This window comes from Onychomys torridus, chromosome 14, assembly GCF_903995425.1.
Source record: "Onychomys torridus chromosome 14, mOncTor1.1, whole genome shotgun sequence".
In the NCBI taxonomy this organism is placed as follows: domain Eukaryota; kingdom Metazoa; phylum Chordata; class Mammalia; order Rodentia; family Cricetidae; genus Onychomys; species Onychomys torridus.
Genome location: NC_050456.1, coordinates 80,127,632 through 80,155,176, shown reverse-complemented (window position 1 = coordinate 80,155,176; position 27,545 = coordinate 80,127,632). Strand labels below are relative to the sequence as shown.

The 27,545-nt window shown below is 55.9% G+C and overlaps 1 protein-coding gene across 2 annotated transcripts; it reads right to left on the bottom strand.

Moving 5' to 3' along the window:
• Positions 1–2,223: 2,223 nt before the first annotated feature.
• On the bottom strand, positions 2,224–27,545 carry Cep170b (centrosomal protein 170B). Of its 2 annotated transcripts, none has more exons than XM_036205801.1 (19): positions 27,324–27,545; positions 24,913–25,044; positions 18,248–18,337; positions 17,429–17,507; positions 16,896–16,954; positions 15,812–15,950; positions 13,584–13,688; positions 13,032–13,505; positions 11,837–12,549; positions 11,372–11,545; positions 11,065–11,155; positions 9,220–10,893; positions 7,674–7,917; positions 5,558–5,717; positions 5,111–5,254; positions 4,868–4,956; positions 4,419–4,512; positions 4,239–4,290; positions 2,224–4,147 (listed from the first exon to the last, which is right to left on the bottom strand). In XM_036205801.1, the coding sequence occupies exons 2-19, from the start codon at positions 25,015–25,017 to the stop codon at positions 3,900–3,902; spliced, it is 4,734 nt and encodes a 1,577-aa protein (XP_036061694.1). In that variant the 5' UTR covers positions 25,018–25,044; positions 27,324–27,545; the 3' UTR covers positions 2,224–3,899. The 2 variants fall into 2 exon arrangements, with proteins under 2 accessions (XP_036061694.1, XP_036061695.1); XM_036205802.1 differs by having other exon boundaries at positions 7,674–7,812.

Genomic DNA, 27,545 nt, shown 5'->3' with positions numbered 1-27,545 from the left:
TAAGGGGATAATTGGACCACGGGCGTGGTGACCAGGTGGTTGGAAGGGTCTACGTGTGGCCGTGCAATGTGCTTTGATCTAGCAAGGGGGAGGTCTTTTGCCCCGCCTTTTGGCGTTGTTATAAAAAGCCCTTTGGAAGAGGGAGACAGGACTGTTGGGTTTTGATCCAGGTCCTCCTGAAGCTATCTTGTGTTTCTGTCTTTCTCCTCTTCAGTATCTTTCTATCTAAAAGTTTCTTATCCCTCTCTCCTCCTCATAGGAACTCTTTTAAAAGGTGGGAGCTGGCCTCCCACAATATCCTCACATTAAGGCTGGACGAGGCCATCCAGTAGGAGGAAAGGGGTCCCAAGAGGAGGCAAAAGAATCAGAGACACCCCCACTCCCACTGTTAGGAGTCCCGCAAGAACGCCCAGCTACACAACCATAACATAAACGCAGAGGACCTAGGTCAGACCCATACGGGCTCCGATTATCACTCACTCTCTCTACAAATTGTAGGTGGAAGGTTTTGTGGCTGAGTTGTCCCTCGTGTTCCTGTGGTGTCCTTGACCCCTCAAGCTCGTACAATCCTCCCTCCTCCTCTTCCATGGGATCCCTGAGCTCCACCTAATGTTTGGCTGTGGGTCTCTGCATCTGCTCCCATTAGTGCTGTATGAAGCCGCGCTGGTGATGGTTATGCTAGGCTCTGGTCTATGAGTATAGCAGAGTATTTTTTTTTCCCTGCCAGTCATGTTCGGTTCTATCCTAGGTCTCTGGGCTGTCCAGTCTCTGGCTCCTGGCCCTCTGGGCCGTGTCAGGAGTGGGATCCGTTTTGTGGCATGGGTCTCAAGCTGGACCAGTCACTGGCTGGCCACTCCCACAAGATCTGTGCCACCTTTACCCCAGCACAACTTATAGGCAGGACAAATTGTAGGTGGAAGGTTTTGTGGCTGAGTTGTCCCAGTCCCTCCACTGGAAGCCTTGCCTGGTTACAGAAGATGGTTGATTCGGGCTCCATATTCCCCCATTGCTAGGAGTCCTCACTAGGGTCCCCCTATAGCCTCCAGGGAGTTTCCATTACACTCCCCAAGTCCCCCCAATTCCAGTCATCTTTCTTTCCATCCCTCCCTGCCCCAACCTGAACTCTCCTGTTCCTATCCACACCCACCCCTAGTCCACCCATTTCCCCTTCCCAGGGAGATCTATTCATCCCCCATTGAGCTTTCCTTGTTACTTAGCCTCTCTGGCTCTACGGACTATAACATGGTTATCCTTTACTTTACAATATCAACTTATAAGTGAACACATATAATGTTGTCTTTCTGGGTCTGCGTTATCTCACTCAGGATGATATTTTCTAGTTCTATCCATTTGCCTGCAAATTTCATGATGTCTTTGTTTTTTAAGGTCAAAAAACAAACAAAAAACAAACACAACTGGCAAAAAAATTAATGAAATGATTCCTAATGATACTCTGCTGTGCTCATAGATCGGTGTCTTAGTTCAATCACTGTCAGAGAAGCTTCCTCCAGCAGCTCATGGGAGTAGATATAGAGACCCACAGCAGCCAAATATTAGACAGAGCTTGGGGAACCCCTCAGAAGAGGGGCTGGAAGCCTTGTAGGAGCCAGAGCGGTCAAGGACACCATGAGAACATGGCCCACAGAATCAACTAAGCAGGGCTAATAGAGGCTCAGAGAAACTGAAGGGGCAATTGAGGGGCCTGCCTGGGTCTGTGCCAGGTACTTTGCGTACATATGGTGGTTGTTTAGCTTGGGATTTTTCAGCGGGAGGGGAAGGATCTTTGACTCTTTTGCCTGTTCTTGGGACCCTTTTCCTGTTTGGATTGCCTCGTCCAACCTTGATATGAAGGGTTTTGCCTAGTCTTATTGCATCTTGTTACGTCATGTTTAGTTGACATCCCTGGGAGGCCTGCTCTTTTATGAAAGGAAACAGAGGAGCAGGTGACCTGCGGGAGAGGGGAGGTGGGGGTAACTGGGAGGAACCGGGGCTGCAGTAGGGATTATTGTATGAATGAATTTTTAAACACACACACACATACACATACATACAGGGTCTTGTTGTGTAGCCCTGGTTGGCCTCAAACTGAGAGATCCCTGCCTCCCAAGTTCTTGGACCAAAGGCATAAGCATAGTTGGTGTCTCGAACCCACAAAGAGATTCCTTGTGTGAAGACAACATAGCTACCCCAACACCATCCCCAGAGAGCCAAGGCGGCAGATGCTGGTGTGCTGCCACGTGGAAGAATGATTTATTAGAACAAATTCCATGACAAATCATATAAAATAACCATTTTCTGAAAGACATCCACAAGACCACCTGAGAACAATGTACACAGATACCTTCAAGAAGCCAGGCAAGTAGGATACCAATGCCAGGTCGAAGGCTGGAGGGACGAAGGAGCTAAATGTGAGGAGGAACACCGATTTGTGCATTAAAAAAAAAAAAAAAAAGATTGTACAGTGATGACCAGGGGTGGGAGGCATGGACTCTGCAGAAGGACATCCATTTACTATGGGGTGCAGGCTGTGGGCAATGTGTGGGACATGCAGGGGGAGCAGCCAACAGGCTGGGCTGGCACCTCCTCCAGACAAACGGCAGGCTCTACATACACACGTAAACATCAGGTGGGCTGGGCAGAGGCACACAGGACCCGTGCATGAATCTCTATCATCTAAGTGTAAACAGGGAGACCCATGCCACCCCTGAGGGCTCCGGGTCTCCCGCCGCAGCTACCTCAGCCCCTGCAGATAGGTCCTGTTCAGGAGCAACACCCACACACACATCAGGCAGGGCATAGAGTATACCCACGCCAGCCTGGTTGATATGGGACGCTCCCCATCCCATTCCAGCCAACGGGCTCTTTGGCTTAGTGCCTCCAGAAACATCAGCAGAGGCAGCAGCAGGGCAGCCACACTCTGCTCACCTAGCAGGCCCCAGCCAAACAAATCCTGAGAAAGCATAACCAGTAGTGGGCCTGTCCCTGCCAGGCCCCCACAAAGGATCAGGCCACAGAGGCCTGCTGCAGTTACCACTTTGTGCCCACAGCATCTGGGACGGCAGGGGTATATGGTTTAGATCACAAAGCCAGGAGCTTCCAAATCTCTTTTTCTGCCACACTGGTAAAGCACTCACCACAACCAAAGGGGCTGCTAGCCCACCCAGCTACATCCGGTCCCACTATAAGGAAGCCCAAGGTCCCTAGTAGGGAAGAATCCACTCAGGAGGACCTGCTGGGACAGTACCCAAACTCTGTGGGTTTGGCAGTTGTGTTGGCACCAAAGGCTTAGAGCCATGGGGTTCCTGCCCCAAACACCTCCATGAGCCGCCACTCATCTGCCCAGGCTGCTGGACTCTGCAGCAGCTGCAGCCATGGATCAGACAGGAGCCACAAAGCAAGCAGCCCCCTTCCTAGACAGTTGGGGGACACGCCAACCCATCCAGCTTCTGTGTTTGGCACTGACTGGCTCCAGGGTCAGCCCCTTTCTCTGACTGGCCTAAGAGCACACAGAGATGATACAGGGCCTCTTGGGCTGGAGCTGCACCTAAGTCAGGCCTGGTGGAGTCCTGCAATGGGGCAAAATACTCTTTCCTTTACAGCTAGGGACAAAAACAACAGTGATGGAGAGGAGGTGAATATGGGGTCTCAACGGCGGCCCTTGGCAGTGGGTACCCCAGGGGCTCGGCTAGGAGGCCTGTGAAGGTGGGGGCAGCCATGGGCTGGATGAAGTGGTTGGGGTGCTGGCTGAGGAGGGACCTGGGAGGCACCCGTCCATGGGGTTATGGCACATATGGGGTTTTCACAGAGAACCGCCTGCAGCCAGGCAGGTGGGCTGTGGGATGATGCACAGGCAGGCACAGGACACACGCATGAGAAGGCTGGCCTTGCCCATCCACAGATTAGATCAGGAACCTCTCAGCATCAGGAAGAAAGGCAGGCTCTGGGAGGCCAGGGGGCCCGCAGTTTGCCCGTTGTGGGAAGCTCCTGAGGGGCAGGGCTGGCAGCAAGGTGTCCACCGAGGCAGGTGAAGTTGAGCTCTGAGCTGCTGGCCGGGCTTTCCCAAGCCCTGGCTGAGTGGACCCTGCAGGAGCTCTGTTTCCCATGAGCAGGTCGAAGTTAACACTAGGGTCCACAATGGCATTGATGACTGGAAGAGAACCAAGAGTCAGGCCAGTTGAGAACCTGGCTATAAGCCTGTAAGGCTGCCTTTGCCCGCCCTAGGCCGGGGCCACACCCACCTTCCAGCTGCTTCTGAACCCGTCTTAGTTCTTTCAGGATGGAGCTGATTTCCTGGGGAGGACAGAGAGCAAGACTGAGGTTATGGTCCAGACCAGCTCAGCCAGGCCCACGGACGGGGTGGGGAGCCAGGCCCACGGGGTGGGGAGCCAGGCCCAAGGATGGGTCCTTCTGTCTCTGACCTTGTTGGATGTCTTCAGGATGGGCACTTCATTCTCAGCATTGATCCTGGCCTCTAGGTCCTCCCATGCCCGGCCTGTATTCTGGAAGAGGATCCTGGGAGGGGAGCAGGGACAAGGACAGTGACAGAGACATGGAATGGGACCTTCGCAGACCTCTCTCTTGCCATAGTGAAGCTGATGCCATCCCTTGTTGGAGTTGAGAGGGAAACTAAGCCCAGAGCAGGAACTTGACTAGCTACCTGATGCCCCAGCTAAGAACAACTCAGGCAGAGGTGGCTGGGATCAAGATGAGGGCTGGACAGAGGAGGAAGGCCCAACCTCAGGGAGCAGTGTAGGCATGCAGGAGCTTGCTACCCACACACGGCCTATCAGGCTGCACATTCGGAGACTGATGTTAGGCCCAGCACATGTAACCCTGTTGGCCCTGTACCCAGGGACTGCCTACTTACTTCATCTTCTCAGCAAGATGCTCTGTGTTTTCACGAATGGCATGTGACAGCTGGGACACTGGGTTTAGCATCAGATTATCAAAGATCACCTGGAAGGACCTGGGAATTAGTATGCTTGCAGCCCTTACACCACCACCACCACCACTACCCCACTAGCTGGCCTCCATCTTACAACCCAGACACACTGTCCAAGGCATTCCCCGACCCGCAGCTACACAGTGGGGGGTGAGGGGGGAACCGTGCCTCCTCACGGTTCCGAGGCCTTGTCTTATTGGCCAGGGCATCCTCACGGCTGTCGTTCATGTTCTGATCCAAGTTGTGAGAATTCATGGAGCCAGGTGGCACCTTCTGGAAGTTGAGGCTAGCCTCTGGAATGCGCTGTACCAGCTGCAGAAAACAAAGCCAGGCACCATTGGCTTGCCTGATGCGGACAGCTATCGGGGGTGGAGAGAGCCCTCCAAGGCTCCAAATGGACAAGGGATAAAACAAGCCCCAAGCTCCATCTGCTCAAGATCCCTCCTAACACCCACTCCCTTGAAGTAGAAAGCTAAGCTTGAGGACAAGTTCACACACCACAAACTCTCAGGGACTTTGTAGAGAGCCCTCAAATTAAGAAACACAAGGTGAGACCTCTATCCTGGAGGATGAACACCCTCCCCAGTGTGTGCACCTGAGAAGTTGGGGACTCACCTCTTCACGGGCTGAGATGGTCGAGGCAGGGGTGCTGGGCATATTCCCAAGAGATGGGCTGCGAGTGGGTCCTGGTGAGCCCAATGAATCCCCATCTCCCGCCACATCATGAATCTCCCTGGCCAGAATGGCCACATCCTTTACTAGTGTCTGGCTTAGCCTGTGGCCAACAGGAAAAAATGAGCTCTGCTAGAGGTCCTCTTGGGTGGTGGGGACCCACAAACCCCCCATGCACACTGAATTAGGGAAGCACAACTCCACTGTCTGAGGCAATGCTGGGTAAAGGCCTGGGCTGGGGTATGTGGCCTGTCAGAGCTGGGCCTGGGGAAGGGTCTAGTAAGAAGAGTGAGTAGGAATCCTCTAGACTGTCTCTTCTCCCTGCACACTAAACCTAGACACAGTGGCTGCTGGGCCCTCCCAGCATGGATACAACTCAGCCACAGAATGTGTGGGTGCCACCTTGGCAAGCAGGGAAATGGAGGCGGTGGATGGAGACCACATAGCTACCATATGGGGCTCCTGATTTCAAGGGTTAGAGTTGGGTAGAGGGACCTTGTGGCTCTTCCAATATGGTTGAGAACTAAGTTCTGATTTACACCATGGGGGAACACATATCTATCTCTATGCTGACAAGGGTCCTGGGCTTGTCCCAGTGAGGTTCCAGTGAGGGCAGCCAGAAGACAGAGGACCAAGGAGACAGCAGCAATTCCCTGAGTTTGTTGCCATGAGGCCCTGGTTGGGTCTGCCCAAGCTCCGGAGCACATGGCTGAACCCCATTTTAGGGAGGTCCCACAGCCTGTCTCCTGCCTTAAAGGTTCTTGGGGCTCATTACCACCACAGTCCATCCACTTGAACCCTGACCACCAGACTCGGGTTACCCTATGGCTATCCTCAGGGGTCTACCTAGGACCTGCACCCTTGCCAGAGATCTGGTACCAGCTGACCCAGGGCCACTTGTCCCTCTCCAGAAGGTCCCTCATGGCCCCCCGACTGGGCTACCTAGGCCTGCCATTGGTCCCATGGTTCTGAAATCAGGAGATATAGAAGCAGGCCCCTCTGACTCTGGACGACACCAAACTTCCAAGGGCTCCTCCGCCTCTTTCTCCAGTGGGGCCACTCGGAGGCCCTTTCTGTACAGAGGTGCACGGTACCCGTCTCCTGGGCCCAGGAGGCTGGCATGCTAGAGCTTGAGAAACCCCAGGGCCATGTCTCTTCTTGTTCCTCCTTACACTAGGCTGAGAGAGACCCCAGGAGCCCGTCCCTTGGCTTCTCACCCAAAGGCCACGCATCCCCTACAGTCCAAACCTGCTTCTCAGGAGGTCTCTCTTCTTCAACCCACCTCTCACCCTGTCCCTAGATGACCTCATTCCAGTAACTGTGTCCCCTACCCCAACACGGGCCACTCTCCTGAGCGCCATCTGCTTCTGGTCACCTTCTCAGTGCCTCAAAAGCTCTCAAGTTCAGCATCTTCAACAAAGCCCCGGATGTCCTCTACCTTTCAGGGTCTGGCCACCAGGGGCATTGGCCATAGCTCAACTAGATTCATCCCTGCACACCCTCCCCAGAACACACCCAGAGAAGACCATGTAAGTTTATTTAGAATAAAAACTGTGGTCACACTAGCTACTTGAACTCAGAGTTCCCTACCCTCTTAGACAAACATTCACCCATCCACCAACTCATCCATCTATCCAAACATCTACTTACCTACTGAGCCATCACCTAGGGACCAATTCATCCATCCAACCCACTCATTCACTCATCCATTCACTTATATCAACCCGTTTTGTTTTTGTTTTTGTTTTTGGGTTTTGTTTTTTTTTTTTTTTTTTTGGTTTTTCGAGACAGGGTTTCTCTGTGTAGCTTTGCACCTTTCCTGGAACTCACTTTGTAGACCAGGCTGGCCTCGAATTCACAAAGATCCACCTGCCTCTGCCTCCCGAGTGCTGGGATTAAAGGCGTGCTCCACCACCGCCCGGCTTATCAACCCATTTATGCTCATTTATCCATTACCCAGCCACATACTCATCTACCCACCAAACAATTTCCACACCTTGGGTCAGGAGCCCAGCCTAGGTCTCAGCCAAGGGGAAGAATCAATGGCCTGATCACTCACCTAGCAATCTCTGCGATCTCTGCTGTCTGTACAATGAAGCCGTAAGGGTCAGGCTCTTCCTCATCATCATCTGTGTCCCGGGGGCCGGGGGCCTGGGAACGAGCCCGGGCAGAGCTGCTGGCCCTTGGGGTCTGTGTGGCTGTTGAGGCATGGGAGCGTGTGTGTTTAGGGGAGCTGTGGTGGGACCCATACTCCTCCTCGGAGGTGGACGTGTAATCCGAACCCTGCTGCCGCCGCCGTGTGCCTTGAGTGAGTGGGTTGGTTTCAGAAGCGAGAACAGAACAGAGAACACTCAGTGCGTTGGTAGCCCCAGGGTCCCTCAGAATGAGAGCCCTGTGCTGAAGGACAAGATGCATCACAGTTGTCCCCAGAAGCCCCCCAGCAGAAGCACCACCAGCCCAGAGGACATGCAGAGCCAGGGACTGGTCACTCCGGGGCCAGTGCAACATCCAGGGGGATGGGAGGGTCAGCGTAGTAGATGCCTGTGCCTGGTGAGAGGGGAGCTGCTCCTTGGGCACCAGGAAAGGGTGCTGGGCAGAAAATGAGGTGAGCCACACACAAGGACCAGCTATGGTACTGCACAGCTGGATCACACAGGTGGGTGAGGTCAGGCCACTGCCAGCCCATGCCAGGTCCCCATAACCTTCATCAGACTCACATCCTCAGGAATGGCTGCCTGGGTAGGATCATGGACTCCTTGGCTTAGGGCTGTTTTGAGCCCCAAGCAGCTTTGATAGCAAACGGATGGATGGGGCCTGCATGCTAAGCAGTGTTGGCAGGTTAGGGACAGCAGTTTCTGCCAAATAAAGGCCTCAATCGAGGCAGCCACAGTGTCCCTTCCCAGTGGGCCCAGCAGGCAGGGGTCTATGAGAAGATGCTGGGAGGGGGTAAGTGGAGTCAGCCAGGAATAGCAAGGCCAAGGGGTGGGGCTGTGGCACCTTGGCTCAAACCAATCCACTCAACCCACTGGGGCATGGCACAGCTCCCTGGGTTGGGTGGGACAGAGGCTATACTGACAAGGCCCAGCTATTCCAGGAATGGGCCCAGCTTCAGCATTTGCAACAGTCTGTTCCTCCTTATTGTACACACACAGCTCAGGGGACGGGGCAGAGGCCACTGTGCATGTGGACTGACACAACCCTCTCAGGCCAGCGGCTCTGTGGTCATTCAAGGGTGTCAGAAAGGCTCCCCTTAGATAGATACCCCTCCCTGGGATTCACAGCCACAGCAGCACAGGGGACAGGGAACAGAGAACTTTGGGAGAGCCCTCCTCAGGTTCCCAGGTGGGCAGCTTGGGCCCCTACAGTCATTAGAAGTGCTAGCCTCGGGATACCAAGAGTGGCTGTGCCAACTTCAAGGTCCAGGCACTGAGACCCCTGGGGTGATGGGAGGTGCCCTGGGGAAGGTCTTCTGCCCCACAAGAGCCATGGGCACATCTGGCCAGTGTAGATGTATGTGCAGGTGTACAACACATTTACCCAGGGGCTCAGCTGCTGCTGGCCATCCTGCCCACCCACCATCCCACTACCCATCACCCCACACTCACTGGAAGAGTATCTGGCACTGCCCGGGCGGGCCCTGCTGAAGGGCTGGCGGGGCCCCGCGTTGGCAGCAGTGGCAGCAGCCTTCCTGGCAGCAGCACGGGCCTCGGCTATCGTGGGCTTACGACTGGTGCTGTAGAGCTCAGCACTGCGGCCGGAGAAGCCAGTGCGGGCCGGGGCTGTCTCAGAATCGCTGGGTCCTGTGAAGGAGCCTGCTCGCTTCCGGGGCATGGCCAGGATGTCCAAGCGTGTCAGTTTCTTGGCCTGCTCAGGGGCTGGTCGATTTGCTGGCTCAGGGTTGGCTGTGGTCCCTCGTTCAGCATCCACAGCCTCGGTGTCTGAGGCATCCCCCAAACGGGCCCGCCTGAGTCGGGAGGCCCTGGTGGGCCTCGGGGTGGACAGGCTGTTGGAGCGGGTCAATGCCTGCTGCACCTTCTGAGCGGTGGTGGAACTGCGACTTTGCTCCTCCCTGGCAGCTGGGGAGGGTGGAGGAGCCACTGGTTTCCTGCGGGGCCCTTGTCGACCTGTCCCAGTGGCCTCAGGGGTCTCATGGTTAGAATTGGGGACATGGGCAAGGCCAGAGCCTCGCTCCTCTTCAGGCCAGTCCAGGGATCCTCGAGACCCATGGCTACGCCGCATAGCCAGGCGCCTTGATGGCTCTCCATGGCCCAAGTCTGCAGGGCCTGGTGGGCGGTGCTGTTTCTCTGACAGTCGATCTCGGGCACTGCCCTGGGTAGCACCCCCTGGGTCTGGTACTGCTGGTGGAGACAGCAGGCTCTCCTTCTGTGGCCCTGGAGTCTGGGGGGTTGTTGGGCTGGGTCCATTCTTGCCACTGAGCAAGCTAATGGTGCTGGCTGTGTCCACATCTGAATCCCCAGATAGGGAGTCCTCTGGAGGCCTGGGGGTGCTGCCCCCCTCACATTCATCTGCAGACTTGGAGCGCAGTCGGGCCTCCAGGGCTGCCAGGGCCGTCTCAGTCTCCTTCAGGATCAGGTGGGTGTCCTGTGTGTGGAAGTCCATGCGAGAGGCCCGCGCCGCAGCCAAGTCTTGTAGGAGTGGGTGACTAGAAATGTGAGGGAGCTTTCCGGGTGCTGGGGGGCCACTGCTTGGCTCCTTGGTGAAGCTCTCTTGCCGGGCAAAGGCCAGGGCCTCCTTGGGTGGAGCCGTGTCAGGCTCTGGGGACCCACCACCTCGTAGTTGGATCACCATTCTCCCATTGGCACTGACGTAGAGGCCATCCCTTGCTGAAGGGCTGGTCTGGACCACCCGTCCTGGGCCATCCACCTCTCCAGGAGGCACAGATGATTTCTTGGGGAAGGTGGCCCCTCCATTCTGATCACCAATGAAGAAAGAGGTGGGGGCCAGCTCCCCAGGGGCTCTTGGTGAGCGCCAACCCCTGGCCCATGCTAGCTCCTCCTGTTGTTCTGGGCCTGGTTCTGGGCCACGGCCGCCATCTGATCCACTGGCATCACTGAGGCTATCAGGGTCCAGATCTTCCTGGCTTATAAGGTGACTAGCCTGCTCACTGCCCAGCTCTGGTGGCCCTGGGCCACTCCGCCTGGCAGCTTCAAGGCCTGCAGGGCTGTCAGCCCTATCACTGGGCAGCTGAGGGAGCAGTCGCCGCGTGCGCACAGGCAAGGCCCCCTCAGGCTCCCCAGTTCTTCGCCCAGGACCGTCCTCTGCAAAGCAAAGGCCAATGCAGTTAGAATGGCCACAGACCTGCCGGTCCTACATGCACACAGAGCCCCAACCCTCTTCCAGGCACAGGCTGAGGCAAACTGTCTACGGTCAGGATCTGAGGCCATCTTGGTACGGCCCCCAACCCTTACAGCAACTCTGGGCTTACATACCTGCCACGCCAGCATCTGAGTAGCTGTCAGCCAGGCTAGCCCATCGGGAAACCCACTTCTGACCTCCAGGGGAGCCTGGGACCAAGAGACTCTGCAGAGAGAAGGGCAAGAAAATATACCCACTGCAAGAGAGGGACAAGCCCAGAACAGAGGCCGGGGTCTAGAAGAGACCCACCCACGCTGTACTTGCCACAGGCAATACCCCCTCCAAGAGCAGCCAGGAGGGCCTGTGTGACCCCAGTCCCAGGTCTGCAGCCATGGCCTTTTCTGCCGTGACTCCTCTTGGGATGGCTGCCCAGCCTCATACCTGCTGCTCCATCTGGGGGGCCGCGCCTGGTGCTCGGGAAGCAAACTCTTGCAGCAAAGCCATCCGCTGGGCCACACCTCCATCACTGGATTCATCTTTGTCACCTCTGATGACTGGGCGGAAGGTAGCTGAGGATGCCCTAGAGAGTTCAGGGGACTCAAATACCCCAAAAACCTGCCAAAAGGAGACAGTACTAAGGGTCAGAGGTGCCTGGTGTGGCCTCTCTACTCCCACCCAGGTGTGGCCCCAACTATTCAGCTGGGCATGGTGGGTGGGAAACAAGCCCTACTCTGACAAGGTAGGAGGCAGAGCCAGGGGGCCCTCCCTCCTCCGCGTCCTCTTGCCCAGCTGGACTAGACACGACTTGATAGCAGGAGGCAAACAGCTGTTTCCCCAACATGACCACAGCCCTGGAGCCCCTTCCTGCCCGCAGCCCCCATGAGGGCCTGTGGCCATATACCATACCTGGTCGATCATCTTCCGAGCCTCCTCGACCTCTCTGTCTTGAGCCTCTGTCTCGATAGTGTATGTGCCTGCGTCACTAAGGCTGTCATCCTCCTCCTGCCTACGAGCCTTGGTCAGCTGGGGGTCAGTGGGAGGCGGTGGAGTGGTTGAGGGGGTCACAGGGCTGGCCCCACGGGGTGTCAAGGGGGCAGGCAGTACTGGAGGGGTCTTCTCAGGGACAGGTCTGGTGGCTGGGGAGCTGTCCCGCATACACTGGGCCATGAAGTCCTGGGCCAGGCGGGAGCGGCGCCCCACACTGCCAAAGGGGCGTGTGGAGGCACGGGGGATGGGGGAAGTGTTGCCCAGCCGCTCCTCAGTCTTCTCTCTCTTGAGTGAGCTGGCCCTCTGGGGTCCTGAGCTGCTCCCTGCTGCACGGACCATGACACCAGGGCGCTCTCTGTCAGCAGGCCCCGGGCCCCGGCGCTTGTCAGCCTTGGGGTCTACAGGTGGCATGTGTGTAAAGGACTGTGACCGTTTCTTGCGGGGTGTATCCTCATCAAAGAATTCGATGACAAAGGCCTGCTGGTTGTGCAGCAACTCTTGGGGGTCCCTTTTGATCTGCCTCTGCAGCCGCACCTGCTCCCCACCAGCTTCTGTTGGGGCTCCAGACACCGAAGCAGCCTTGGCCAAGGGGTCCTCTGAGTCGCTCTGTGTGCCATCCTCATGCTTGTGGCCTGAGGGAACCCATGTGCATCAGCACACAGTGAGCAGTGTCAGGGAGCCTCACTATATCATGCCCACGGGGAATGGATCCACACTGGCTCTGAAGTGGAAGGAAATTCTGTACCACTGGGGACCTAGCACATGTGGCTCAGTGACGTAGAAGACACTAGACACTGCCACCAAGACCAGGCAGATGGTGCTTGGCCAATTCACTGGAAAAGAAAACTCAGCTAAACCACCTGGGCCCTCACTGATATGGTAAATGTGTAGGGATAGGCAGACATGGACCACATGCTAGCTTAAGAACTTGCCTAGCCAGGCAGTGGTGGCACATGCCTTTAATCCCAGAACTTGGGAGGCAGAGACAGGCAGATCTCTGAGTTTGAGGCCAGCCTGGTCACAGAGCGAGTTCCAGGACAGCCAAAGCTACATACACAGAGAAACTCTGTCTTAAAAAAAAAAAGAAGTTGCTCAGGTGCCAGTAGGTACTTACCCTTCAGAGTACGCGTGTGGATAGGAAGATCACTTTTGGTGCTCTGACGGTCATCCCCTGGGCCATCCCGGCGCAGCAGGCTTGGATCATTCTGCACCAGCCAGTCGGCCACCTTGGTTTCGGCTGAGACCATCTCCACAGGTGTGGCCTCCTTGCCAGGGGGGCGCCGCTGGCGCAGCGAGAACTTGGTGATGTGGTCTTTGATCTTCACCTTGCCAGGGCTACAGTCATCAAACTCAATGGTGAAGGAGGCGTGGCTCTGTACCACAGGGGCCGTCCCACCACCACTGGCCTCCTGGTCTTTTGTGGGCACTTCCTGTGTTGGCACCTCAGGGAGCCGTGGTGGCTGTGGGGCTTCCTTCGTGGGGATCTCGAAGTAGCTGGGCTCACGTCTGAATGAGTAGTCTGGTGGCTCAGCAGGAGCACGGCAGCTGTCTAGTTCACCATCTTGCTGGGCCAGGTTCTTGGGACGCTCTGTAGGGAGGGGTTCTCAGGCCACGCCTTTCAAAAGCTGCCCTCCATCCCCATCATAGCCTGGTCACTGAGACTCACCTGGGTAGGGCTCCTCCTGGTGCCGGTCTTCAGGTGGTGGGGCACTGTCATCCTCACCCCACCAAGAGGGTTGCCCATACAGGGGTGTGCGGTAGGTTACTGCCTCTGGAGGGAGAGTTCGGAACTCAGGTTGCTATGGCCTCCAACATGATGATCTGGAACAGGGCCAGTCTGTGGACCAGGACCTAGTCTCACCTCCCAGCTGGGACCTGAAGCTCCTCAAGTCCCTGGCCAGCTGTTGACTACTCTGGGCCCGTTTCCACATCTGTGGGCAAAGATGACCACTAGGCCTGCCTGGCTTCTCTCGGATAGTGATGAAGAAAGGCTTACCCTAGGACACAGAACCCTGGGGCAAGGAGGAGCACCCTCTGCCTTACAGTATACAGGGCAACAAAAGTCCACAAACACGATTCAGCCTCTTCTAAGATTCTAGAAATGGTTCTGCCATAATGGATGGTCCTGGGGCTGAGGGCCACCACAGTCTGAGTGGACAATGTGACAGTTTGGTGAGTTTATCTTAACGCTTGGATCCCTGTCTAGAAGTTAACACTTTACCTCCCATGAATCTAGGTTTTCAGCTCCTATTTGGACTAGAGCAGAGTCCAGTGCCCCAGGGCAGGGTGTTGGCTCTGACTCTGATGTACAAACAGCCCTGTCCCCCATACGCCCTTTCCATTTCTGCTGGGTCCATCAGAACCTTGGTTACTGGCCCAGCTGCTCACACCAGCAGGCAACAAGAGGGTCTGAAGGCTGGGTTACCTGCCAGTCAACAAGTGTCCCTGTAGAATGGAGGCTATCCCTTGGTATTGTGTACATGTCTCCTTCTCCCCGAGGGACTCTACTCTTTACAAAATTACCATATATTCCTTAAACAAACGATGAGTTTCATTATGTCATTCCCCTGTGGTATACCATATACACTGATTTTTTTTTTTTTTTTTTTTTTTTTTTTTGAGACAGGGTTTCTCTGTGTAGTTTTAGAACCTGTCCTGGAACTCACTCTGTAGCCCAGGCTGGCCTCGAACTCACAGAGATCTGCCTGGCTCTGCCTCCCGAGTGCTGGGATTAAAGGCGTACACCACCACCGCCCAGCTCACACACACTATCTTATTCCACCATCCACTCCCCTCTCCTGCTGTTGCCCTGACCACTGGCCTAAGGACCTCATTCTTTGCCCAGAGCTGAACGCACGAGCCCTTGAGGCAGCATGTGACTGTCACTGAGTGAGTAGCACTCTCTAAGCTGTTGGCTCCAAGCCTATCTTGGGTCTCCCAAAGTGCTGAGTCTGCTTTGCAGACTGAGAAACTTACTTGCCCAGCTGGCTGCACCTGCTGTAACCTCAGGGACAGCTCCAAGCCACTGTCACAGCTATGACTCACAACCTGGACACTGACAGGTGCTCTGAGCAGGTCAGATGACTTTCTGGAAACCTGCCCAGTTCCCAGCAGTCTTCCCAAAGACAAACACAGGTCAGGCTTCAGAGGCAGATGGCTCACTGCTCAGGGAACACCTGCATCCCAGCCACATGCCAGCAGTTCAAGACACCACATGTGGGTACATGGGCTGACCCACAGAGCACAGCAGATATTGGTCAAGACTGGGGCAATTGACCTTCCTGATACAGAAGAACATGAACCTTGGTTTCCTGGAAACACCTTCTTCCACCTAGAGCTTGTGCAGCCCACCGCTGCATACCCAGATAGGACTTTCACCTGTTACTCTGCTATGCTATCCCCTGTGCCCACCTAGACTCACATACAACTGTCCACCTTTGCACTAGCTCCCTAAATGTATGAGCCAGTCCTTACCTTGCACTCACCTACCCACCCTCGCCCCAGTGGCCATGTAATCTGCAGAATCAGGCCCAGAATCCTGACTTTGAGCAATTTAGACCTGCCTGCCTCTGTCCTGCTGCAGACCACAGGCTGGCCATCTGATGATCAGAGGCTCCCAGGACCTGAGAAAAGTGGGCATGCCTGGGTAAGTGTGTGTTGATACACAAGATAAGCCCAAGGGTAAGCAGGCCTGGGCCTGGACTACTGAGCTGTACTGTAAATGGGAGTGCAAGCTGGGGAAAGGAGTCACATGAGACAGGGGGATGGGGTAAAACAGGGGAAGACAGTATACAGAGGGGCAATGGGAGCCAGGAAATGGAAACAGACAGGCCTTGGGGTGCTCTGTAATTTTGCCCTTCCCCATCCACCCCAGTCCCCACACCCATGGCCTACCTGCTCCATGTCTTCGGTCCCCTTTCTCTGGTCTCGGTTGTGAGGACTCACAGTAGGGTGTGTGCTCTGGCAGTACCTCACCCCTCTTGGGTGCAGAGGCCTTGACACTCACCTGCAGCTGGCTGGTGTACTTCTCATGCTGTGGACAAGCACACAGGGTGAGGGGTAGTGTTCCAGCCTTTTGAAACAACCCAGGCATCCCTGCCTCTCCTCCACAAAGAACAGAAAGAACCTAAAGACTAGTCCATCTGGTGGGCAGCTGAGGGCCTAGGCCTATGGAGAAACCTCTAGTTCTCAGAGCTAGTGAGAGAACTATAGTTCACTTCTATAGAAGGGAGAAAGCAAGCAAGGATCACAAGAGCAGAGTCTTAGAGACTACCATCCTCCGGGGCCCCACCTGAAACAGGCCCTTGGGAAGGTAAGCCACTCAGGGGCCTAGCTACATGGCCCTGAACTTTAAAAATTCATTTGGAAAACTGGGTAAAGACAGACCACTGACACAGTTCACACCAGACCCATGACCCATACAAACAGGAAAACACTGGCCTGCCACAGCCCCCAGGATCCTAACTCCCTGGATGAGACTCCAACCAATGTGACCTTAGCAGTCTCAAAGATACCAACCCAGAGGACATACCAGTGGCCTCCATTTACCCCCTCCTTTGCTTCCCAGCTCAGCATGCTGGGCTATCTCCTGAGCCAAGACTCTGTCCCATTCCCTACCTGACTTACAAGGTCCAAGGCCATATCTTGTAGGGCTCAAAAAGGCCCATCTGTTCCAGTAGGCCAACCACTCAGCCCCACCTTCACGTCCCCTCCTCAGCTGTCCCTACCATCTGTTGCTATATAAGCCTGAGGGTAATGACTACTTCTCACCTGCTGGACCGGGCCATCCAGCAGGACAGGCCAAGCAGCACTGATTCACGGCACCTGCAGCCTGCAGAGGGTGGCTCAGGAGCCTGGGGAATGTGTCTGGGGGACAGACCAAAGCAGGAGCAGAGAATGGCAGGTTATGGGGCTGAGCCCTCACAGCCAGCTGTGCAAAGTGGGGCTTTCCTAGCCCTTGGGCCTGTTTGACACTAACCTTGAGCGCCTCCTCAGGAACACGGTGCTGCACACGCTCCAGCACGTACATGTTGGAATGTAGCTACAAGTTAAGGAGAACACAGAACAGGAGGAGCAGGAAGAGCCTGTGGTTGGAGCATGGAGGCCAGCACTGTAGTCAGCGGTGAGTAGGTGGACTCAAATACTCCTGGAGGTGGGAAAAGGGTTCCTTCTCGGGGAGCACCAATCATGCCCCCACTATACTCAAGAGCACAGAATGTCCAGGCTTTACAACCCAAGGTCCAACAGGACTCTGGGTCCCAAAGAGTGCCAGCCTGTTCCTCAGCCCTCTGTGACCTCAAGCTGACCATGCAGACAAGCAGGCTGAGGCTAGGGGACAGGCAGCAGGAGCTAGAGTCTTACAGAATGCCCCACCAGCAGAGGAAGTCCAGCCTCAGGTAACCTCTAGGCCTGAGAGCCTCAGCGGTGATTAAGAAATCCCTTAATCTGCTTTAAGTCAGCAGAGCAACTGTGGGGGCCTTGGTCCTGAGGAAGCGAAGCAGAGAAGGATATCATAGCCAAAGCGGATGACATCATTGAGCTTCAGTGTGATGTACTTCTGGTCTGGGATGCGCACATCATTCACAAATGTCTAAGGAAGAAAGGGAGAGGAGGCCTATGTAGACCCTCCTTGCCTTCCTGCATCCCTGGCTCACTGTCCTAGGAGCAGTTGAGCAGACCTTTCAGGTAGCAGAGCCTCCAGGGCCCAGGTGGAATCCCGATTGGGACCGGGCCAGATAACCCAGGGAGCCTCCAAAGCCCAGTGGGTGGCAGGGAAGGCCTACTTGTCACAAAGCCCCTGTAGGAAGGACTGCATTATCTGAAGGGTGGACCAGGGAGGAGGGGAGTGGAAGGTGATGTCCAGCCTTGGTCCCGGGTTCACACTGTGTAGGCAAGGCACACTGGGGTGGCTGTGGGACACCTGCTCAGGACTGTACAAGCAGAATAGGTCAGGGTCTGTTTTCTGATTAAAACAGTGTTCTGGGATGGACCATGTCTAACAAATGTAGAGTGACATGTCTACATAGGACAAACACACGAAGTCCCAGAGAGGCCATCCCTGTCCTTGTACCCCATGTCCAGCTCCTCTCGCCCAACTCCTCCTTCCTTCCCTAGTCACATTCAACGAACAAGAGAAAATGACACACACTCCCTTTTCAGGCTGGACTGGGGGGGGGCTCATTTCCTAGCTTTGTACTTCCCTAGTTCAACAGAGCTCTGGACTGTATAGCTGATGAACAGGGGCTCTGGACAGGTCCCTGGAGTGGAAGGAGCCAGAGGTGGGTATGATTAGGGCTGGGGTGGGCCCAAGCAAGAGCCCAGTACACTCACCCCATTGAGACTACCCAGGTCCTTCACCCAGTGCTCATCACGGTCCTGGTCGTAGTTGATGACGGCATGCTGCTTGTCCACACTACGGGACTGGAGGGAACAGACAGTGGTCCTCAGGTGCCCCATCCCATGCAGTCAATGCCTATTATAATACTAACACCCATGGACCTCAAAGCTCCTGAGTCCCCCACAGTATGCAGTCAAAACCACCCAGCTGCCACAGCAAGGCAGAGGGCTGTGCAAGACACCAGGGCCACTCCGTCCTCTGCCACTCCAGCCCCTCCTTCCATGAGCATCCTCCCCAGCACCCTGTGCAAAGCACTGGCTCCTAGGTCAGTGTGGGAGGGCATGGGAACCCTCTGGTTATCTGAAACAGGCTGTTCCCTCCCAAGGGCAGGCAGGGGAGGCCAGCCCACAGGAGCATACAAAACCTGGATGATGGGCACACACAGCTCCAGTGGTGCTCACTTGTCTCGTGGTTCCCCATCCAGCTGCCACCACCCACTCCAGCAGGGCTTGTGGCACTAACTTCAATATACACGTGGCGCTTCTACTCCAAGTTGGCCTTACCATCCCTGACCACCAACCTGTCCAGGACCCTTCCCAAGTTAGTCCCCCAGCTCTTCACATGGCTGAGCCCCAGATTCTACCCCCAGGATGTAGACGGGAACGGGGTCATGCTACTTGCTTAGGCACTGTCAGTGTGGGTCCACGTCACCCAGTCTGCGAGGCTGACTGTCTCAGCACCCAGCACCAGTGCTTACCTCCATCCCCATACCATATGTGACCTACACTGCTAGCAGCAGTGGTGGTGTCTGGCTGGCCCCCTTCCCTGCCCTGAGGAGCTCAGCCTAAGACAGGACAGGACGAAAGAATCGGTCAACTCAGGGAAGCCACTGAGCTCAGATGAAGCATCTATGACCCAGGTCCACCTCCAGAGCACACTGGTGAGAGCCTTTGGTACAAGAGAACCCCACAGATGACAGAGGATGTATCAGGGTATGGGTTCTCCGCTCATAAGTCAGGCCCCTCCAGCTGCTTACTCAGGGCCTCTCAAGCTGCCCATCACTATAACCCAGGCCCTCTTCTTTCCAGGTACCATCACCCTGCCCTGCCCCCAACACTAATTAATCCACTCAGGATGAGCACCCCTCCAGCAGAGTCTAGGGAGAGGATTGACATGGGCTCTGGCCCAGCCCACCTCTACTGCTAGCCATCCAGCTTGCCAGAGGAGACTTGATTTCCAGCCTCAGAGGAGATACTAGGGGAGGTTCTAAAGACAGGACAGGACTGAGGCGAGTGGGTTCCAGGTCGCTCTTAGCAGAGCCCCTGACGCCTGAGGAATAAGCACTTTGCAGCCCCAAGGTGGCTGGCTTGTCCATGATGGGCTGTGGTGAAGCAGGTTCGGGGGCGGGGTGGAGGTGGGGGGAGAAAGGGTCACACTTCATCCTGTCAGGATCCTCAGTCCTTTCTGGAAGTGAGTGGGATACAAGGATGATATAATGGGGAGGGCAGTGTCGGGGGGGGGGGTGTCATCCTTTAGTTACCTCCTTCAGCATAGACCATATTCCTGCTAGGGACATACAAGTTAAGATTCCACCTGCTCAATATTACCCTGTGATTTCCCCAGGCCTGTTCCTGGTCCAGCTCACCTGTTCTCAAAGCTACAGGTCTCTGACAGAGTGTGTTGTCAACTTTGAGATGGTCAGCTTTATCCCCAAGGGACATCTTGGTCTGGTCCAAATCCCTGTCTATAGCTGCACCTGCAGATGCCTCCTTCTTTCTCTGGCCCTGGATGGCACAGGTCAAGGGCTAGGCCAGATAATATTTCGCCTTCTCACCAGAACCTTAGCCTGTACCTAGCCCTGTGCACAGGCCAGCACCTCTTAGTCCCTAGCAGACACAAATGCTTTTGGGGCAAGAGAGACCAGTTGCTTCAGGGAAGCTCAGACTCAGGGCCAACATCCAGAAAGGGCAGGGATGCAGGTGTGGTCCAAGATAGCCCTAGGCTCTGCAGACTGAGGTGGATAGGAAGGTAGCTTTGACTGTCCTGAAGCACTTCAGGCTGACCCTTCCAGGCTGGAGAGCTTCTTGCTGAAGCTTCCCATACCCTGAACCTGATGACCTCCTTCACTCTGGACAGCCTCAGACACTTCAGCCCTTTCTACCCTCCAGGATCCTTCTAGGAATGCCCACCCAGCATGCCCCTGGCCATTCCTAGGGGTAGACTCTGCTGGCCTCTACATTCAGCACATTTCAGTTTACATCCAAAACATGGTCTCTCCCCATTTTGGCCTGACAGTCCTCGCCCAGTACTGAGTAACTTCCTGAGACCCTGAACTCACATATCCAGAGCCCCAAAGCCCTGGAGGCCGCTTCACATTCCCCTTTCCCTGCCAGGCTAGATGGGCTCTAGTCACATCACATCCCCACCTGGCCTGGGTTCCAGCCCTCATGATGTCATCCACCCAGGACCTTCCTCCCCTGCGTCCACCCTTTCTCCTCCTACAATATTACTCTAGCCTGACCTAGTTCCAAAACCTCTGATTTGACACAGGATTCCCATGAGCCCCCACTCATGGTAGGTTTGGAAGCCCACCAACTCCTAGGACTGTCCCTCCTGACAAGTCCTCTCAGAGAGGGTAGGAATGTAGCTGCCTCTTTGCCACCCCCAACCAGAAATCTTCCATCACCAACACCTAGGGCCAGTAGTAAAGTTCACCTAGCCACACCCACATGCTCAGAAGCTGGAAGCCAGCCCAGCCAGGAGATGCAGCTCTGGGCCAGCACTTGGGGTGGCCTCAGAGAGTGGACAATCACAGGCATTCAAAGTGGCCAGAAGAACACCAAACACACACCCAAGGAAAGGCTAATGGCCTGGGCTTACTTAAAATGTTAAAATGATAGGTTTACAAAGTTCATGCCTGGCACCCTCCATGGGAAGAGCCCTGTCCTGGCTGTGCTGACCCAAGCAGTGGCCACACCCAGACCTCTGGGCATGCCTTCCTGCCAGCTCATCTCCAGTACAACCATAGCAGAGCTATAGGTGCCCACAGCAGCTGGCTGAACTTGCTATGTGCACAAGGCCTCTGAGGCTGCTTGGCTCTGGGATGTGCTTTCTGGGTTAGGGTGTCACACATAACCAAGGACAGCCAAAGAACAGACTAGGTGGAGGCAGAAGCCAGCTCTCCATCAGCTAACAGCATATACACATACACACATATATCATACATAACACATAAAAAAAAAAAACCTACCTGCAGACACCTCATATATATACACATGTGTATGTATGTGTTCACATTTGCATGACACAGCATGTCGTGAATGGGTGCTGGCTTTGGGCCAGGCAGGTCTGCTCTGGGAATACCGTGCTGAACAAACAGCAGGCCCTGGAGAGAACAGCCTATTGATGGCATGTGGCTACTGTTGATGGCTCTGCCCTCAGGACACAAAACAAGATTCCTCTGGCCCCTCTGCCACACTTCATCCATAGCCTCTTAACAGCTATAGCCCTGCTGAGGCTGCCTGACTCCCCTAGCTGCCCCTCTGTCCTCAGTGGACCTGGCAACTCCTTATACAGAGATCCTTCCTACACAACCCTGTGACCCCTCTCTCCTCACTGCTCTTCACTCACGCTGATGTGTCTGGCCAGTCCTAGCCCCTCCAACCCCACCCACAGGAGCATCTTCTCACATTTCTCCCCACATAGGGATTGAAGCAGGGCGTATTGCTGTGGCTGGCCAATGGTGAATGAGCGGACACCAGACAGGACACACAGGGAGGGAGACTCTCCAAGAGCTGAAGTGAACAGGAGCTGGCTGGGGGGCAATGGCGGTGACAGGGAGACATGGAGAGCACGAATGGGAAGGTGGACGGAGAATCAGACCCTGAAGAGTAAGGGATGGTGTAGGGTGGGGCGGGAGAACGTTGGAGGCTCCCAGTGCAGGGTAAGGGAACAGGGGGCAATGGTGGGAGAGATGGAGATAGAGGGGACAGATGATGACAAGCCTCAGCTACTTGAGAGGTCCCAGAACTGGGTCAGGGAGGGCACAAACGAGATGGACTCCTCTGGCCACCAGGTGGCTGAGAGGGCGAGAGGAAGGGGTGGCCTAGACAAGGGCCAGCTGGGCAGGGCAGGGGCAAGGCCTACTGCAGTGCACGGAGGGGTTCAGCCTCTCTGTAGGAATCTATACCTGCATGACCTCCCAAACTTCAGCTTCTGTGTATAAGAGAGAGACACCCTGCTGGGCAGTGGTGGCACACGTCTGTAATCCCAGCACTTGGGAGGCAGAGGCAGGTGGATCTCTGTGAGTTCGAGGCCAGACTGGTCTACAGAGCAAGTTCCAGGAAAGGCGCAAAGCTACACAGAGAAACCCTGTCTCGAAAAACAAAAAACAAACAAACAAACAAAAAAATCACATTCCTCAGGGGTAAGGAGGGCAGAGATGCAGAGGCACCAGACCAGGGGCTACCCAGCATGGTCCTGTTAGAGCTCCAAGAAACTAAGAACCTGACCCCAAACCTGCTCTGTGTACTGTGACCCCCGAGTAGGAGACCTGGTGCAAGGGTAAGGCCAGGTCCAAGTAGGAAGCAGTGCCTGCTCTGGGTCCCCAGCACCCCAGGACCACTCCAGCTCCCCTCATAGGCCCCAGAGTGTTGCCTGTTCCATGGAGCCGTCCTGGTGACCCTGGGGAAGACAGCATTGCCAAGGCCATGAGGAAGCAACCAGGCAGCTAGAGCTGTGGGTACGAGGCTGGGAGCACAGCCTGAAGCTCCACCTGCCCCATAGTCTTTATGCTTTCAAATGATGAAGAACCATCCAGAGCTAGTTCAGGCTTCGGGAAACCAATGTCCATAAATAAATAAGTGTCACTGTGTATCCTTCCACAGTCTCCGCACTCTTTCGTGCTATGTAAACAAGGCCATGCTGCATGGTAGAAACTGCATAACCCACACAGCACTTTGCAGGACAGATCTAACTCCTCTCCCGCTGCAGAGTCATGAAGGGACAGAGGGTTGTACAGGGAACCCAGGAGTCTGCCAGCAGGAGGAGCAGCTGACTGTTTTGTTAAGTTGAAGCTCACCAGACATCATCTGGGGAAAAGCCACACTATCCAGACTCATTCTAGCCTGTGGAGTGATATAATACCTTAGACTGTGGAATCTGTAAATGATAGAAACTTTCTGTTGATGGTGCTAAGGGATGGGTATCCATGATCAAGGTGCCAAAGACAGGCAACTTCACAGACAGCACCTTCTGGCTGGGTCCCCACTTGGTGTAACAGGCATCTTTTACAAGGACCCTGTCTTGGCTAGCTTTTTGTCAACTTGACACAAGGTAGAGTCAAATGCGGGTGTGTGTGTGTGTGTGTGTGTGTGTGTGTGTGTGCGCGCGCGCGTGCGCTCAATTGAGAAAATGCTTCTACTAGATTGCCTACATACAAGTCTGGGGCATTTTATTGGTTGCTAATTGATAGGGGATGACCCGCCCACTGTGGATAGCAGCACCTCTTGCACAGGTGGTCTTGAGTACTAAAGTGGGCTGAGCAAGCCATGAGGAGCAAAGCCAGTACGCAGTGTTCCTCCACTGCCCCTACTTTAGTAGTTCCTGCCTCTGGGTTACTTCCTTTCGTGAGAGTATAAGCTGTAAGGTGGACTAAATCCTGTCTTCCCCAAGTTGCCTTTGGTCATAGTTTTTATCACAACAACAGAAACCTAAGACAGACCTTAATCCCATGCATGAGGACCCTTATATCCTCACCTCTTGATATCACACCACTAGGGACCAGATCCAACATCAGCTCTCAGAAAGCAGCAAGGTGCTGGGTTGTGCTAGCCTTGGACAGGTGCATCAAGACTTGCTGTTCAGCTGTCGGTGCTCAGCTCAAGCTCAGCCCACTCTTGGGAACCTCACATACCCTAGAAGTGTGTAGGGTGGCCATGCTGTACATGGAAACTTAAGTATAAGACCCATCTAGGGGTCAACACTCCCGGGGCACTAGGCAGCTGCTCTGTACCTCAGCAGACCTCTTAGCTGGACCAGATGAGCCCAACAGGACAGTCATTTCCTTCTCAGAGTCCCATGACAGGACATGGAGCCCAGAGGCTTGAAGCTAGGACCCCATGCTCTATGCTGGGGTGGGAGTAGTTCAGAACTGCAGGGAGTCCAGTACCCCCAAGTCAGGATGGACCTTGCAGGTCAGCACACCATCCCACTCTTTGTTCCCAAGCTAGATGCACAAGCCCCAAGAAACCCAACTCAGGCTCTGAAACCCAGGTGGCCCAGGGAGGGGACCTGTCCTGTCAGGGCACATGAAAAAGTCACCAGCACTATCCACCATCTGGACACATTTGGGAACGAGACCTCCAGGGCAGCCCTCAGGCTACCCCTATAGCAACAAGGACACAAATGACCCACCTCCAGTGCCTTCTAAGATGCTCCCTCAGCTCCATCTGCACAGGACACCCTCTCACCCTTCCTGGACCCCGGCACTAAGAACGTTCTTGTCAGAAACAGGCCTGACACGAAGGAGCAAAGCCCAGGTCTGTTAACATTCACTCACACCCCTGCTCGTGCCCACCTGTGGCCCAGGTAATGAGGGGTCTTTTCCTGGCTTTGATGTCCCTGAACCACTTCCCAAACGGAAGAAGCCCCCACTCACCTGCAACATGAGCTCACATTCATCACGCCCCACGAAGATGAGCTCACGTGGGAGCCGGTGGCGGGTACCACTGCTGCTCACCAGGAACCATGATGTGACGCTCATCTTGGCACTGAGGAGGCCTGCCTGGCCCTGCAGGGAAAGAGCCAACAGTGGGGCTCCCCATCCTGGACTTTGGTCCCCTGGATATGCCCAAAGCCAGCAAAGACATGCTCCTTTAAAGACCCATGGCCAAGGTCTCAGAATCCCCTTTGTCCTCCCCGCCATACATCCTCTAGGTGACTCTGGCCATTCTGCCCAAGGACAGATCCACATGTCCAAGTGAACCTTGAGAAATAGCTCCCAGGTAGTACCCAGCATGGCCCATGGACATACTAGAGGGTCTGCTTCCCCCAGCAGGCCACTCTGCAAAACCTGGGGCAAGAAAGAAGTCCTTGGAGCACAGGACTGGCTCCATCTACAGGGCCCAGTCCAACATGAAAACCCAAGCCTCATTCAAACGCAGGAAAGTAGCTTCAAGAGCAGAGCATGAACCCCAGCATGGGTCTGGGCAGTGGCTCTGTGCGGGTACTGATACCAAACTGGTATGGTCTTGGCATACTGGTTCAAGAGGGCAGTCCAGAGCTCCTGAGTCCCAGTGCATCACAATCTAGCTCATACTGTGAAGAATGAGTACAGTGGCTGGGGTGTGGCTCAGTGGCATAGCACTTGCCTGTGGGTGCCTGGCCCTGGATTTGAACCCTTGTACCTTAAAACACAGACACACACATAGACACACACCTCACAGGGAAATAGCTGAAAGTCAGGAGACTGAGATATAGCAGGAATAACTAAGACAAGTGGAAGATTCATCCATCAAAGGTTAAGGCAGCAATGTGGGGTAGAGGAGGGTGGCTACCCCCCCCTGGGGGGGGGAGCAGGGGTGAAGGCAGGGCAGGGCACAGCATGCAAGAGTCTGAACTTAGAGGAGAGGCAAAGGAGTGCAGAAAGACTCTGGGTCCTGCACAGGGCTGGTCAGGTGGGAGCCATCCCAGAGGCAGGAACAGCCATACAGGGCCCTCCCTCGTCTCTCTGAGAAGTGTGAACATACACACTAGCGATCCTTGTCCTGTAATGTCCAGTAGCCATGCCTGGAGGCCCGAACACGGCCGCTCACCCAGGTCTCAGTTCCCTTCAGGGTAAGCAGCAGGCAAGAACACAGGGCTCTGCCCATCTGTGAAGGCCCGAGTGACCAAGCATCATACAGCACTCCATCAGAAACCAGGAGGAAGATGGAAAAAACCTGTCCCAGTAGAAGACAGCTCCAGGTGGCAGGAACACACCCCCTTACCCCACGCTGCGCCCCCCTTTGCTTAGGGCCTAGGCTTCTACAGGGGCAGGGACTAAGGGAGTAAGATTTCAATGCCCCTGCAGCCCCCGGGACATAGACCCCACGGTGTCTCCACAGCCCTAACTCCCAGAAAGACCCAGTCCTACCAGTGAAGGTGTCAGGGCTGTCGAGGGAGCCCCCAGAGGGTCACTGAGGCTCCCAGCCCCACCCAGCCTGGATGTCTCCCACTCTGACATCACCTGCTGCCATCTCACTGTGGACAGCAGGCACGCGGACTCCATCAAAGGAGGGAAGGACAAACCCCAGACCCTGGTCATGGGGTGAACCATTGCCACCACCAGTCCAACTTGGAAAGGCTTCGGAGCCAGGGCCTGCTGGAAGAGGTTTGGGGCTGGGCTAGCCCGGCCACCGTTGCTAGGAGGAAGAATAATAAACACCCTAAACTTGTCCCTTCAGCCGCGCCAGCCAGAAGAGCCACCACCCGAAGGTGAAGGAGGAGGTGGCGATGCGGATGCTGAGAAGCAGGAGGCAGGGGGCAGCACAGCGGCTGAAAGGCGCAGGCAGAACGAGGTCCCCTCCCGGCCGCCGACAGGCCCAGAGGAAGCAGGGTAAGCAGGGAGACGGTGGCGGCTAAAGGAAAAGGAGAGAAGAGAAGGAAGACGGAGGGAGGGACCGGGAAGGAGGGGGACCGAGCAGCCGGGAGGAGGCCGGGAGGCGGGCGGGCGCGCCAGGCCCAGAGGGGGAGGGAGCGGCGTTGTCTCCTGAATCAGCGCTGGCCGTGCCCGGGCGGGGACCCGGCGCCCAGGTCTACCCGCTCGGCAGGCCGCGTAGCCATGCGCGGGGCCAGGCCTTGTCGCCGGTGCCAGGCGGCACCTCTCGGGCGCGCACAGACCTGGACAGCATCGGCGGCGGAGGGCACTGGCCGGGCCAGGTGTGCCAGGCGCCCTCGCCCGGCGCCCTCCTCGCCGCCGCCTTTGTCCAGGCCCGCCCCGCTCCGGTGTGGCCCTGAGGCGCGCAGGTGCGGTGCTGGAGGCCCAGCGGCCGCGAGAGCAGGGCCGGCGCGGCCCCTCCTGCATCTTACCTGTGCTCCCGCCAGACCCGCGGCTCGCCCGCCTGGTCGCGGCCCGACCCAGCCCGGCCCTCCGCCCGCCCGGCCGAGCGCTGGGCGGGGCCGCCGCCTAGGACATGCCCGGCGCGGCCCGCACGCTGGCGGCAGCCCCGGCCGAGCCCACGGGCAGAGCGCCGGACCGCGGCCTCGCGCGGCGGGTCCCCTGACGTCTGCGGCGGCACGCTCCGCCCCGGC

Excerpts from the sequence above, each read along its gene's own strand:
- Cep170b (XM_036205801.1), bottom strand. The coding sequence starts at position 25,017 with ATGAGCGTCACATCATGGTTCCTGGTGAGCAGCAGTGGTACCCGCCAC. Across the intron at positions 7,918-9,219 it reads CAGTGCCAGATACTCTTCCA|GCACACGGCGGCGGCAGCAG; the intron begins GTGAGTGTGGGG and ends CACTCACTCAAG. Across the intron at positions 5,255-5,557 it reads CCATCTCAGCCCGTGAAGAG|CTGGTACAGCGCATTCCAGA; the intron begins GTGAGTCCCCAA and ends TGTTTTCTGCAG.